Source organism: Haliotis rubra, unplaced genomic scaffold (assembly GCF_003918875.1).
Source record: "Haliotis rubra isolate DU_JTF1 unplaced genomic scaffold, ASM391887v1 Scf164, whole genome shotgun sequence".
Lineage (NCBI taxonomy): Eukaryota > Metazoa > Mollusca > Gastropoda > Lepetellida > Haliotidae > Haliotis > Haliotis rubra.
The window spans coordinates 1,304,329-1,321,017 of record NW_025765603.1 but is presented as its reverse complement, the minus strand read 5'-3'; the positions used below and the strand labels follow the sequence as shown (position 1 = coordinate 1,321,017).

The 16,689-nt window shown below is 38.0% G+C and overlaps 1 protein-coding gene and 1 long non-coding RNA gene across 2 annotated transcripts in view; one reads left to right on the top strand and one right to left on the bottom strand.

The window, feature by feature from the left end:
* The window catches only part of LOC124271894 (membrane metallo-endopeptidase-like 1), a 93,708-nt gene extending 80,307 nt beyond the window's left edge, over nt 1-13,401 (bottom strand). Inside the window, 1 exon segment of the mRNA XM_046707061.1 lies at nt 12,616-13,401. Within this exon segment, the coding sequence (XP_046563017.1) occupies nt 12,616-12,655 (40 nt within the window). The 5' untranslated portion in view covers nt 12,656-13,401.
* Nucleotides 9,867-10,122, top strand: LOC124271895. Its single transcript, XR_006897175.1, has 2 exons — nt 9,867-9,968; nt 10,083-10,122. It is a non-coding gene; the product is annotated as an uncharacterized LOC124271895 (long non-coding RNA).
* Nucleotides 13,402-16,689: the final 3,288 nt, after the last annotated feature.

The window sequence follows — 16,689 nt, the reverse complement described above, 5'->3', positions numbered from 1 at the left end:
TCAAAAGTGTTTTGACTGACCAATCAGTTTTTCCAACTTCATGCTTGTATGTGGATTTATCAACGTTTGATATTCAGTTACCATGACTTATACTTCCTTGAGACACAGAAACTACAAGATTTATTACCCTATGGTTTCATTGCATCATCTCAAACTAGTTAGTTCCTAGAGCATTTTTGTTATAGTGAGTGAGTGAGTGAGTTGGGTTCTATGCGGCTTTTAGCAATATTCCAACAATATCACAGTGGGGGACACCAGAAATGGGCTTCACACATTGTACCCTTGTGGGGAATCAAACCCAGGGTTTCAGTGTGATGAGCGAACACTTTAACCACAGGGCTACCCCACAACACCTGTTTTGTTATACGTAATAGCAATGTGGAAATATGACTAAAGGTTGAACAGACTGATGTAGTGTGACCAGCAAACAATGCACCTTACGGTCGCTTTAAGAAGCCGAAGAGATTCTTCTCCAATTTCTACATGACAGCAATGTCAACAAATCTGATAATGAAAATGATGATATACATGGTTCTTAGAAAGAAACAATATTTGCTATGAAAAAATCAAATTACATTTGCTATGAAAACTACAAACAATGTTGCAATAAAAAACAAAATATACATTCGAAAACAAAAGCCATTTTGTTTGAAAAACACAACATAGATTTGCTATGCAAAACGTAGGAGACATTTGCTATGAAAAAACGAATCTCACCAGCTACATTATTGAGTAGAAGAATGGTTGTTGACTTGGTAGGCATGTTGTTGATTCAAGTTGGTTGTACTGATTGGGCCTAAGCGTTGTTTGTTTATTCTATAACAGTTTCCTTTGCCATTTGTGACGTCAATGTGGACTATGTTCACATGACAACATAGATGTGTTAATTTATATTTTGACTCCCATGTTGAAACTAAACAGTTAGCCTGGAAACAGTCTGTAATATCGCCGATATTAACAATTGTATTCTAAAATGAACTAAGTTCACAAATTTGTATAATGGTTTCAGTACAAAACTGTTTGGCTGTACAGTACAATTATGACTATTGAAACTTCCATACTTTAACACAGCCTTGAGAGTGTTGTACTGCTATGGCTGTTGATACACATACTTTAACACAGCCTTAAGAGTGTTGTACTGCTATGGCTGTTGATACACATACTTTAACACAGCCTTGAGAGTGTTGTACTGATATGGCTGTTGATAAACATACTTTAACACAGCCTTAAGAGTGTTGTACTGCTATGGCTGTTGATACACATACTTTGACACAGCTTTAAGAGTGTTGTACTGATATGGTTGTTGATACACATACTTTAACACAGCTTTAAGAGTGTTGTACTGATATGGTTGTTGATACACATACTTTAACACAGCCTTAAGAGTGTTGTACTGATATGGTTGTTGATACACATACTTTAACACAGCCTTAAGAGTGTTGTACTGATATGGCTGTTGATACACATACTTTAACACAGCCTTAAGAGTGTTGTACTGCTATGGCTGTTGATACACATACTTTAACACAGCCTTGAGAGTGTTGTACTGATATGGCTGTTGATACACATACTTTTTAACACAGCCTTGAGTGTTGTACTGCTATATGGCTGTTGATACACATACTTTAACACAGCCTTAAGAGTGTTGTACTTATGGCTGTTGATAACACATACTACTTTAACACAGCCTTAAGAGTGTTGTACTGATATGGCTGTTGATACACATACTTTAACACAGCCTTGAGAGTGTTGTACTGATATGGCTGTGGCTGATACACATACTTTAACACAGCCTTAAGAGTGTTGTACTGCTATGGCTGTTGATACACATACTTTAACACAGCCTTAAGAGTGTTGTACTGCTATGGCTGTTGATACACATACTTTAACACAGCCTTAAGAGTGTTGTACTGCTATGGCTGTTGATACACATACTTTAACACAGCCTTAAGAGTGTTGTACTGATATGGTTGTTGATACACATACTTTAACACAGCCTTAAGAGTGTTGTACTGCTATGGTTGTTGATACACATACTTTAACACAGCCTTAAGAGTGTTGTACTGATATGGCTGTTGATACACATACTTTAACACAGGCTTGGGAGTGTTGTACTGCTATGGCAGTTGATACACATACTTTAACACAGCCTTGAGAGTGTTGTACTGATATGGCTGTTGATACACATACTTTAACACAGCCTTAAGAGTGTTGTACTGCTATGGCTGTTGATACACATACTTTAACACATCCTTAAGAGTGTTGTACTGCTATGGCTGTTGATACACATACTTTAACACAGCCTTAAGAGTGTTGTACTGCTATGGCTGTTAATACACATACTTTAACACAGCCTTAAGAGTGTTGTACTGATATGGCTGTTGATACACATACTTTAACACAGCCTTAAGAGTGTTGTACTGCTATGGCTGTTGATACACATACTTTAACACAGCCTTAAGAGTGTTGTACTGCTATGGCTGTTGATACACTTACTTTAACACAGCCTTAAGAGTGTTGTACTGCTATGGCTGTTGATACACATACTTTAACACAGCCTTAAGAGTGTTGTACTGCTATGGCTGTTGATACACATACTTTAACACAGCCTTAAGAGTGTTGTACTGATATGGCTGTTGATACACATACTTTAACACAGCCTTAAGAGTGTTGTACTGATATGGCTGTTGATACACATACTTTAACACAGCCTTGAGAGTGTTGTTGTACTGCTATGGCTGTTGATACACATACTTTAACACAGCCTTAAGAGTGTTGTACTGATATGGCTGTTGATACACATACTTTAACACAGCCTTGAGAGTGTTGTACTGATATGGCTGTTGATACACATACTTTAACACAGCCTTGAGAGTGTTGTACTGGTATGGCTGTTGATACACATACTTTAACACAGCCTTAAGAGTGTTGTACTGCTATGGTTGTTGATACAAATACTTTAACACAGCCTTGAGAGTGTTGTACTGATATGGCTGTTGATACACATACTTTAACACAGCCTTAAGAGTGTTGTACTGCTATGGCTGTTGATACACATACTTTAACACAGCCTTGAGAGCGTTGTACTGATATGGCTGTTGATACACATACTTTAACACAGCCTTAAGAGTGTTGTACTGATATGGCTGTTGATACACATACTTTAACACAGCCTTGAGAGTGTTGTACTGATATGGCTGTTGATACACATACTTTAACACAGCCTTGAGAGTGTTGTACTGATATGGCTGTTGATACACATACTTTAACACAGCCTTGAGAGTGTTGTACTGCTATGGCTGTTGATACACATACTTTAACACAGCCTTGAGAGTGTTGTACTGCTATGGCTGTTGATACACATACTTTAACACAGCCTTAAGAGTGTTGTACTGCTATGGCTGTTGATACACATACTTTAACACAGCCTTAAGAGTGTTGTACTGATATGGCTGTTGATACACATACTTTAACACAGCCTTAAGAGTGTTGTACTGCTATGGCTGTTGATACACATACTTTAACACAGCTTTAAGAGTGTTGTACTGATATGGTTGTTGATACACATACTTTAACACAGCTTTAAGAGTGTTGTACTGATATGGTTGTTGATACACATACTTTAACACAGCCTTAAGAGTGTTGTACTGATATGGTTGTTGATACACATACTTTAACACAGCCTTAAGAGTGTTGTACTGATATGGCTGTTGATACTCATACTTTAACATAGCCTTAAGAGTGTTGTACTGATATGGCTGTTGATACACATACTTTAACACAGCCTTGAGAGTGTTGTACTGCTATGGCTGTTGATACACATACTTTAACACAGCCTTAAGAGTGTTGTACTGATATGGCTGTTGAAACTTGCACACTTTAATACTTTCTTAAGGGTGTTGAAGTTGTGACGAAAATAAAATGATCAGTGGGGCTGAAATGTAATTCTAGAGCTGATCAATGGGCTGAAAATGGGATTCTGGAGCTGATCATTGAGGATGAAAATGGGATTCTCGAGCTGATCAGAGGGACTGAAAATGGGGTTCTGGAACTAATCAATGGGGCTGAAAATGGGATTCTAGAGCTGATCAGTGAGGATGAAGCTGGGATTCTGGAGCTGATCAGTGGGGCTGAAACTGGGATTCTAGAGCTGTTGAATGGGGCTGAAAATGGGGTTCTAGAGCTGATCAGAAGGGCTGAAAATGGGATTCTAGAGCTGATCAGTGGAGCTAAAATGGGATTCTGGAATTGAGAAGGGGTGAGAATGGGATGCTGATTTGTGGGAATGTAAATGGGATTCTGGAGCTGATGAATGGGGTTGAAAATGGGATTCTGGGGCTGATGAATGGGGCTGAAAATGAGATTCTAGAGCTAATCAGTGGGGCTGAAAATGGGATTCTGGAATTGAGAAGGGGTGAGAATGGGATGCTGATTTGTGGGGATGTAAATTGGGTTCTGGAACTAATCAATGGGGCTGAAAATGAGATTCTAGAGCTAATCAGTGGGGCTGAAAATGAGATTCTAGAGCTAATCAGTGGGGCTGAAAATGAGATTCTGGAGCTGATGAATGGGGTTGAAAATGAGATTCTAGAGCTAATCAGTGGGGCTGAAAATGGGATTCTGGAGCTGATCAGTGGGGCTGAAAATGGGATTTTAGAGCTGATCAGTGAGGATGAAGCTGGGATTCTGGAGCTGATCAGTGGGGCTGAAACTGGGATTCTAGAGCTGTTGAATGGGGCTGAAAATGGGGTTCTAGAGCTGATCAGAAGGGCTGAAAATGGGATTCTAGAGCTGATCAGTGGAGCTAAAATGGGATTCTGGAATTGAGAAGGGGTGAGAATGGGATGCTGATTTGTGGGAATGTAAATGGGATTCTGGAGCTGATGAATGGGGTTGAAAATGGGATTCTGGGGCTGATGAATGGGGCTGAAAATGAGATTCTAGAGCTAATCAGTGGGGCTGAAAATGGGATTCTGGAATTGAGAAGGGGTGAGAATGGGATGCTGATTTGTGGGGATGTAAATTGGGTTCTGGAACTAATCAATGGGGCTGAAAATGAGATTCTAGAGCTAATCAGTGGGGCTGAAAATGAGATTCTAGAGCTAATCAGTGGGGCTGAAAATGAGATTCTGGAGCTGATGAATGGGGTTGAAAATGAGATTCTAGAGCTAATCAGTGGGGCTGAAAATGGGATTCTGGAGCTGATCAGTGGGGCTGAAAATGGGATTTTAGAGCTGATGAATGGGGCTGAAAATGGGATTCTGGAGCTGATCCGTGGGGCTGAAAATGGGATTCTGGAATTGAGAAGGGGCTAGTATGGAACTCTAAAATTGATCAGTAAGGATGAAAATGGGATGCAAGAGAAGGCCAGTTGTTTGAATGCTATAGGGCTGGGAGCCCAGTAACACGAACCCATCTTGAGTCTCATCATTAATGGTAATGAGGTACCTAATCAATCAGTAATGTGAGTATTTGTCCCATTACAGCGAAGGTTAAACTGATAAAGCCATTGATGCTGTGACTGACTGATCTCGGTCTCACTAACACAAGCAGACCACAGTCACCATTGGCCAGTTGTTATTGGCTGAAGATCATTTGGTACATGATGTGATACACAATGATACAAAAATTGTAAGTGAGTGAGTGAGAGTTTACACTGCATTTAGCAATATTCCAGCAATATCGTGGCAATGGGCACCAGAAATGGGCCTCACACACTGTACCCATGTGGGGAATAGAACTTGGATCTTTGGCTTGATGAGTGAACGCTTTAACCACTAGGCTACCCCACTAGAAGTTTGTCATGAAGTTGTGTATGATACAAAATGAATACTGGTTGAAGCATTTGTATTCTCTCGCCTTTCTTCCGGTACATTATTTGTATGGTGATTAAATTATGTAAATATTATGGAGAGCGTATGACATTACTTACTTTACACAATACCAATAAGTATCATGAATAAGTTATGTTTAATCCATAAAAACTATATTGAAACAACACCAACTTATGAAAAATGTAGGGCAAGCTCATCGATCATATGGAAAAACGTGTCTTGAAGACAAACGACTTGATGAAGCATTGAACAATGGCATGCAGCATTGAACAAATCATGCTGAGTGGCCAGTAGAAATGTATGACCCTAGTTGCAGCAGTGGGTCAGTGGGCAGTGAGGGTGCAGTATTTCACTGTTCAATACAGGGTCTTGCATTGGTTACATTGCCATCAATCCATCTTGTACATGTTAGATTACACCAGGTCAACAAGTCATGGCTGTAGAGGATAGCTGCAGTATCAGTATGTCACGGTTGTCATAGTTACAAGTATCATTGCATTGCAGGACTAAGTATCTGTACATTGTTACATTGTGGTACTTGTGTCCTAGGTTCAAACATTTCATACGTCAAAACATTGCTGCACTGTTGTCATAGAAACAGGCATGAGCATATTGCAGCACTGTTGTCACAGAAACAAGTATCATTACATTTCAGTACTGTTGTCACAGAAACAAGTATCATTACTTTTCAGTACTGTTGTCATAGAACCAAGTATCTGTACATTTCAGTACTGTTGTCATAGAAACAAGTATCATTACATTTCAGAACTGTTGTCATATAAACAAGTATCATTACATTTCAGAACTGTTGTCATAGAAACAAGTAACATTACATTTCAGTACTGTTGTCATAGAAACAAGTAACATTACATTTCAGTACTGTTGTCATAGAACCAAGTATCATTACTTTTCAGTACTGATGTCATAGAAACAAGTATCATTACTTTTCAGTACTGTTGTCATAGAAACAAGTATCATTACATTTCAGCAGTTGTCATAGAAACATTTTTTCAGTACTGTTGTTGTCATAGAAACAAGTATCATTACATTTCAGTACTGTTGTCATAGAACCAAGTATCATTACATTTCAGTACTGTTGTCATAGAAACAAGTATCATTACTTTTCAGTACTGTTGTCATAGAACCAAGTATCTGTACATTTCAGTACTGTTGTCATAGAACCAAGTATCATTACATTTCAGAACTGTTGTCATAGAAACAAGTAACATTACATTTCAGTACTGTTGTCATAGAAACAAGTAACATTACATTTCAGTACTGTTGTCATAGAAACAAGTATCATTACATTTCAGTACTGTTGTCATAGAAACAAGTATCATTACATTTCAGAACTGTTGTCATAGATATGAGTATCCTACATCGAAGCACTGTTGTTTTCCATATGATTATCAATGTATTGTAGTACTGTTGTCATAGATACAAGTATCAGTACCTCAAAGTACTTTTGTCCTATTCAGGTAGCAATGTTTGCCATTAGAAATGTTTTAATTGAAAGTTTTCTTTAGTGTGTAAGAAAAAAAAAGGATTACATATCAGTACTGTTTACGCTAGGATTACCTCCTGACTAAGGGACCATTCATAATTTATGGCTAGGGGGCTAATGATGATTTTTAAGGGGGGGGTCACCCATTTTGTTCTGGGAAGGGTATGGGGGTCATCAATTATGTACACATGTACTAGTGGGGAGGGGTGTCAGCAATTTTGTACATAATGATATTTGAAAATGATGCTTAAAAATTAGGGGGTGGGGTGTCATAAATGTAAATAAATTTTAGGAGGGGTCATTCACATTGTCCATGCTTCTCCATAAAAATCATCATACCCCCCAACTGCCTTCACCCCACCCCCATCCTCCACCCCCCTAACTGTCTTCCCTTGTTGAGTGTCCGCCTTTGTTATCACTGCTGTTGTCACATATACTGAGCTATCAGTTTTCCATTCACCTCATAAAGGAGTAATAATATACTCTAAAACATTGTGTTCCTAACATTTCAGAAGCTGACATCCAGAAATGTTCAACTTTTATGTGTATCGCTTCTAAATATTATTCGAAGACTTTACAAGAATGAACAGAACAAATATTTTTATACCTGTACGAATAATATGGATTTACTCCTTTGGAATTATTTAATTTTCTATCATTTCATTTAAAATGAAGCTCCAGTGACATGGGGAATTCAGAACCTGAACATGAGCCATATGTAGACCTGATTCGTGTAGAGCTATAACATACAGGTCTGGACAGAACAGAGATTTAATTTGTTTCATGCAGTGAGAGACTACATGAGATGATATATTCTTGGCAATGAAATGTGAAACCCGTTAACAGTTCAACGTACTCTGTTTTCTAATTAGAGATTTCCCACTTAGATCTGGTACTAGTAAATGTCATTTGGTAAAGTACATCAATATTTGAAACCTGTAATTTGAAAACGATTTTGGTTCATCTCCATTTTACAATGAGAAAATAGCAAAATGAATGTGAACATCTTTTGATGTGTGTGTTCGTGATGGGAGAACAGGGGCTGAGTGGAATATGTGCAGTGATCATTGATCATGAAGTCGGGGATTATACATTGATGATTTGATTATAACAGTGTTTGTTTATGCATTACGTAAGGACCATTGAATATTGCTTCATCCAATTTTTATTATATATGAGTCTGGTCATAAACTTGTGTCTTTTGTTCTTAATGCATGTTTCTAATTTTTAATTAACTTTTCTGATTTCCATGACAACAAATTGGACTTTAGTTTGCAGAGCATAACTCACATATTTTTCTATATTTATTCATTGAATTATTTCCGGAGATACCAGTCTCGCCTTGCACTGATTCGTTTGCTTTTAAATTTAAAAAAAAAAAATCTTATGTTTATATCTGTCCAGTTTTCAGGACAACAAACGCCAAAATATGAATTTTTGATGAGCCATTTACCAGTGAAGGTCCGGGTTAGAATTGGTCTTCAGCAACCCATGCTTGTCGTAAGAGGCAACTAACGGGATCGGGTGGTCAGGTTCACTGACTTAGCTGTCACATGTCATCGTATCCCAATTGCGTAGATTGAAGCTCATGATGTTGATCACTGGATTGTCTGGTCCAGACTCGATTATTTACAGACCGCAGCCATATAGCTGGAATATTGCTGAGTGCGGCGTAAAACTAAACTCACTCATTCATGTGTATGTTAATGGTTTGGGAATTTATTTCTTGCATCTAATTCATTGTCATTGAGGCTGTAGAGCATTAGTTCCAGGCAACCTTTGTGTCCTGGGGTTGGAGACTTACACTGAACATTCCCCTGGAGGGAGGGAGAGTATTCATGCTTGTCTTGTGTGTTTCAAACCATCTCTATCCCAACATTAGAGGGAGATGGCAAGTTAAAGAAAGCTAGAAGTGAAAAACAACATTCAAAATAGGTTGTCAATTTTTTAGGTTCACTCCCATTTGTCAGACGGCCCAATCATCAGACAGTCCAGTCAAGTGTGACCAGTGTAACTGCCTGGACTTACCCACTAACTAATGAGCTGCTCCAAACTGTGAACAGAGTAGGCTACTCCCCGCTCTCAAGTTTGTTAAGTGATACAGATTAACCAGAATATGATTGTGTTTGTAAGTTGCTTTTGATCAGTGTGACGGGGTGGCATGTGTTGTAGTAACGACATTTGGAGTTGTTTGTTCAACTATATGGAATACAGGAAGTACGAGAGGCTCAGTACAGATAAATCAATAGGTTTTAACTGAATTTGTTTTGCATTTTTTTATTACTTAAGTGGATTGAACTTCTCCAAAACATAAGTATAATCTTACATGTACTATACATGTATAACATGAACTCTAAAGTCAGTAAGATATTGCTGCAATGGCTGGTATACGCAGAGTTGAATTCATTGAGTCTCAGAGAGGAACCCCACAAATACTTCTTGATGGCTGACAATATTGGACTCTACTCTAATATAATCAGTTCTGGCTGGTTTCATACTGATTTGCTTACTTGTACTGGATGTGATCATTATTCTTATTATCATTATTAGTAAAAAGTCTTCCCTGATTTCTTACATTTCTGATTACTGTTAGTCACCAGTTTTATGGGCCATTCCTATTTCATTAAGAGGTAACAGGCAGGGGATCTGTATTGTTATTATCATTATTATTAAATAGTCTTCCCTGAATTCTTACATTTCTGATTTCTGTTATTTGTTTTGGGCCATTCCTATTTCACTAAGAGGTAACAGACAGGGGATTAGCTGTGCACTCAACCAGATAGTTTGTTGTTTTAACCTGTCTGACAAATGGCATGTCTGACAAATGGGAGGAAACCTTTTTTAACATTACCATTAGTGCACTAACTCTGTCTACATGGTTGTTGTGCTATATAATCAGTATGGTGGCTACATGTGGTTGTTTAGAGCATACTTATTGTTTTATAATTTGGTGCTAGGACATTTTCTGTTTGGAAATAATAATGTCATGAATATAAATGTTTTTTGTTTTTTTATATAATTTCTTTTTGACTTTGTGATCAAAATGTGTTTGAATACAGACTTTATCTTGTCACTATATATGGCTGGAATAATGCTGATGTGACGCAAAACCCAACTCAACTGTTGAGAGCTTACAACATGGAGAGTGAGTGAGTTATTATTTAACGTCACATCGGCAATATTTCAGCCATATTGACAACATGGAGAGACAAGATGCTACACTGAAACTTTTTGTAATGCATATTGGAAATTTTGCACTCTTGCCTGGTAAAGTTCCTTTTGGCTTACAGGGATGGCAATTTTCCAAGGATTTCCGCGGATTTTATTTCAAATTGTTCGATTGTGAATCGTCTAAATCCATTGAGAAACCCCCATTCAATGACACAATATTAAGTTTTCCGCTGAAAATAGATTTTCATGTTGCCATCCCTGGGCTTAGTAAGTTTTGCTGAAAAATTTCCATACATTAACGCTAAGATTGATGGAAAATGGTGTCAAGTGACAGGCTCGGGCTTGTAGAGTCAATATGATTTGACACAGGTAAGTAAAGTCAATGTCCTTCAGAGAGCCATAAAAATACCGCAAGGATATTTTATGAAACTCATTCAATGTGATTCCTAAATGAGACCATAAAAATTGAGTCGTATCAATGGGTGGACATAAAAATCTTATTTTATGTTTTTAAGTTAGTTAGTACTTTAGGGTCTGTGGGAGATACAAGCAAGATACACGAATGGATGCATAACAGTAAATTTGTGAAATAATCTTCAGGTGCTTGGTTCTTTTTGTAACTTCTTCTAACAACAGTGTAATAACAGGTTTGCCTGGAGTGAGTGAGTGAGTATTTTGGCAGAATGGTGGATGAAGGAGTAGAATGGCAGGAACACCAAAACCAAGCTTCAAACACAGTACCTATGGGGGGAGAAAACAAACAGCAAACCTACTACACCACCCTGACCCATTGTAAGGAAGGCTGAGGTTTGTATAAACATCATAGGATCTTAACACAGGCATAATAAATACGCATTTACTCTGACATCACGAAACATCTTTCACTTGAGTGTATGAGTACTTATGTGAGAATTGTTTTTCACAGTTTTATCAATATTCAAACAAAATCATTGCAGGGGCCAAACAGAAATAGGCTTGAACCTGAGTATTCGGCATGACAAGCAAACGCTTGAACCAGGGGGGCTACCTGAACATTCCCAATTGATAGGAATGCAGCTTTGAAATATAATGGGATGGTGGAGTAGCCCAGTGGTTCAAGTATTTGCTAGTCATATGTGAGTTTGACTCCAAATAGGGTCACATTGTGTAAAGACCATGTCTGGTGTCCACTAACATGTCATTAACTGAATATTTTTAAAAGTGGCACAAAGCCTGAATCATATGGTAACTGTACATTTAAGAAAGGTTCACATTAAGATGCTGGATATTATTGAAGTAATGCTAGGCATGCCACTCACTCACTCACCCACTCACTCTGCATCAAGTGCTTGATATGCCTGATCCAGTACTAAACATAATATTTTATATTAATATATTAATATTATTATATTAATACACTAATATCGACTGACACCATGTGTTCTTGAAGTAGATGAAGTATGCATGTGGGTCAATATAACTTTAAACATTTTCGTCAATATTCCAGTAATATCACTGCTGGTAATACCAAAAATTGGCTTCACATTTTGTACCCGTAGGAAAACAACCCTCCATCTTCGACACGATGAGCAAACAGCAACTAGACCATGACTTTTCCTACAGAGCCATTGTGAAATTCAGTCAATACATGAATGAGGCTATTGGCAACATTTTCTAATTTTTCAGTTTACATATCAACAGTCGAGATCCTAAAACCACACATTAAATGACATAAAATAGTGAGAAATTAACTCAGTATAGTTCTATTCTGCAATTCTTCCTGTAATATCAGGACAGGGAACGACAGAAAATGGGTTTCACATGTTGTATCCATGAATGGAATCAAACTCGGACTGTAACCATGAGTAACCTCTACCTGTTTCCCCACCACTCAGACATAATGAAGAAACATTTACAATGATCTAACAAATCTGATAATTTTAGATCCGGTTATGTAATCATTGGTTACACATGAACATCTTCTCACTAAACTTACCAACCATTTCACAAGGAAAGATAGAAATCTGAAGTAACATTAAAAGTTTATCACCTATTTCACCAAGCTGATTTATCTCAGTCTGTGAACCATAAAAGGTGTAAATTTGTAGTGTTAATAAGAACCATTACCTTCAGCAGGGGCTTCCTCTTTGGGTTTATCGTACATCATGATGATCTGTCGCTCAACCTTGGATATATCACACGATTTGGGCACAGTTATTATAGTATTTCAATATCCACACCACTCTGAAATATCCCAGTGTCTGATAAACTCTGCAGTGGATGTCCTAGCCAACAGTCACTAAAATATCAAAGTTGGATCCTATTAAAATCAGAACCAATATGTCCCTACGGCAACACCTGTTAGGCTGTCATGGAATAAGTTCCAGCAGTTCTCAGACCATAGCGCCCAGTCTTGATTGGCACATCCTGAAATCACATCCCTATAACCTCCAACTAGCAGTGGTCACAATCATAGGAAACAAGCACCTTGCCCCAAGCACAACAAGCTTATGACAGCAGGCTCACTGTTGTATCCATAGATTTGTTTTAAAGAATATTATAAAATCCACTTTGAAAAGTAATATCCCACTGGTCAGTCCCTTTGAAATGTCCTGTTCACACTGGGCACCAAATCAATTCCGGCTTTTCATATTTAATTTCAATAGCCATCCAATAAATATTCAGTAAGAGACATTGCACATAAATATTTCCTAGTGAATTGTCCAGCAAGAAGCGGAACAATATCCTAGAACAATCTCCTCTATTTTGTGATAACGGTTATCACAGGAATTGGTCTATTACCACTGCCACTGTCCTGCAAGGCGAGAGTGAGACAGCGTGGAAGGCTGCTATAGCGCCAGGCAAGGCAGACCTGTACAAAATCCATTGATGCTTCCAATCAATAGACAGACCCAGCACTCCAGCCTTGGAGTATCACTAAATATCACTTCTGTACACCTAGGCATATGAAATTATTGATTGCATTAAGTACAGTAAGATTTCGAATAGATAATGGTTTGGAGGAACTGATGACAACACATTGTTTTGTTTTTGGTCCAGAGACCTGAAGATGGGAGGCAATTGATTAAACACAGGAAGAAATACTGGCCTTACATTGTGTTGTAGGAAGGAAGCTCGCTCACTCCATGCAGTTTGTCTTGCTACTTTACGTGTCTTGAGGAGCTTATTGAATATTTTAGCTATTAGCGTGTCACTGCTTCAGGTACTGGATTCTACTGCAATGATAACGTCCAAATTCAGCCGAAATATATCATCTGATGCTATAAGTTTCAGTCTGAAGGTACATAGTCAGATATTCTGTCATAGTCTGAATTTTCATACCTGTATGGTATGGCTCAATGTGTGTATTGTTTTAATACAGACATGTATGTGCCTTTGTATATTCATCTACCCTTTCAGAACCTTACAAAAACTAAACTGGAAGGTATGCAACCTACAACAAATGCTTTGTGTGAAACTTTTCCTCTGTAATCAGAATAAATTTTCAGAACTATTTGATATATGCTATAAACTTTGTGCTGGAATGTGAAGAGCGGGATGATTGTACAACTGCATTGAAATTATCTGGATTGATCAATGATTGGATTAGTGCTACCATTAACGTGCATTAGATTTATTCTATCTCACAATTTTCATTTTTCAGTGCAGTGTGGATTTACATATGTGTGTTTTATATCTGTGTATAGTCCGAACTGTGGCACAGATCTTGTTAGTATCCCACAAGGTGTATACTACTAAGCTTTATCTAGGCGCGATTTATTGTAATCTCAGCCCAGGCTATATAACCAGGTGGTTGACTCAATATAGTTTATTGAATTTCAGAAATGAATTATTTCATGGGGATTTTGTTTGATCTTTGCGACATAATGTTGTAAGAGTTGGTACAAATCTTGTGTGTATTCACACAACTAATTCTATAATCGATTCTGTTGACAACAGTAGGTCATATGTACCAACACATCAATATTTCATAAGGAATGCTTTGTACATAAACACAATACTGCCAAGTGTGCGATTTATTGATCTGTACAGGCAAATTGTGTCAGAGCAAATATTTTGAACGTGTTTGTTAAGTTTTCAGCATAGCTCACCTGGGCTGGAAATATTTGGATGAGATGAGAATTTCCAACTTCACGTTCCGGGCAGCGTTAGAATAGATCTTGATTAACAGAGCTACTGTCAAGAACGAAATTGAATAATATAAACCTTCGTTGAGATGGCCTCTTGTCTTTCCTGATTAGAAGTTTTAACAAACAGATAGGAAATTGAAAGTATGTATTTTTTCAAACACATCATCGATTTGTTAATTTTACAGTAAATATTGAAAATTAAGACAAGAAAAGATAGACTGATTATCTGTGGAGCATTCTCTTCCCACAGAGGTTACTTGTCATATCTTCCTACGAACCTCTGTTCTAATACGGCCATATTTCCCGGTTCTCGTAAAATCCCCTATCGGCCAAAAATCGCAACACGAATTATCTCCTTTCCTTCTATCCAATCAGAACACGTGTTACATCGACTTAGCTCCAACCTGACTAATACAAGCAAATGTGCAGCCTGGTTCCCTGGGTCCGTTGCGCCTGTGTCTGAGCCGTAGCACAGGCACAACGGACCCAGGGAACCAGGCTGGCAAATGTGGGACCACAAATATAAAAAATGGAGACGCCATCGATCCGCCATTACATGACTGAGTTCTGTCTAGAAGAAACGTTTGCGTATCGCGCAGGTGAAGAGGTTCTAGTTTTCCCGAAGCATACGGAAATTACTGAGGCCTTGCGAATGATCACTTTTGAAACAACGTCGCTGATTGCACAACTAAATCTGATTGCAACCAATCACGAGTCCTGAACACTCGCACCATGAAAGGGCCGTATTAGAACAAAGGTTCGTAGGAAGATATGACAAGTAACCTCTGTGGGAAGAGAATTTCTGTGGAGATGAAAAGTGAAATGTTGGTCTCGTATCCTGTGGTATTCTTGGATATGGAGCAGTTTATGACCAATTTCAAACTAGGTGTGTGTGTGTGTGCTTGCGTGTGTGGTTAAAGCATGCGCTTGTCATGACGAAGACCGAGGTTCGATTTCCCACATGGGTACAATGTGTGAAGCCCATTTATGGTGTCCCCGGCTGTGATATGGCTGGAATATTGCTAAAAGTGGCATAAAACTAAACTCACTTACTCACTCAAACTGAGGCAAAGTACAAATTCAAAACATATTAGACCTTATTCATCTGTTTACAAAACAGTACATCAATCAAACCCAACTATCCAATATTGGTTTATAGATGACAGATAGTGAAACTAAATACTCATTTGTCTAAACTAAAGAAACTATGGAATTTGTAGCTTTTGAATAAAACTGAAAACCAATATCAGTCATTAAAGAATCCATTATGAAGTTGCAACAGGCCAACCACAGTTGAGTTGGTTCTGAAATGACAGAAAGGTTTTTATTGAAGTCTGTTCGACAGAATGTGTCTAATCATTTGTCATGAAATTGAATTTCAGTGTGTTTTGCCAGTGTACTTCATGTGAATCAATAACAGTTTCCCTGAAAGGAATTCATTGAATTTTCTTGCAGACTTCAAACAATGGTGGATCTACACTCCTTGTAGTAGCAAATGCTACAAATATCCTGATGATTCCTGCCGAAATGTACCCAGCCATCTTTATTGATTCAGAATATAACAGTCGTTACATGCTGATGAAGTAAAATCTTGCAACATAGATGCTATTTTTTCAGTGTTGATGTTATTTTAAATAACACCTGAGTTATGAATACACCTAATCACCCCACAGTTAGTGAGTGCTGGCAATTAGCTGCCTGACTCAGAGGGTGTGGGTTCAAAAGTACTAGAATCTGTACTTTACTAAGGAAGTGTAATCCCAACACACACGTAACACATGAGTTTTCACTGACATTTTGCTCTCCAATGCTGAAACCCCTGTACCACCGATGTTATCCAATAACAATGTTGAACCAAAGGGCACCTGTTCAAGGCAGAACAGCCACTGGAGGTCCTCACAATATGTTTATTTTAACACTGTTTCAATGCTATCCAAGAATGAAGAATTGAACTGAGACACTGCAGGACAGAGATACAATTTCACTTGCTCACTTCTACTGAGATGACCTGTGAATATATATGGATAGAAAAAGGAAAACCAATTTCTGG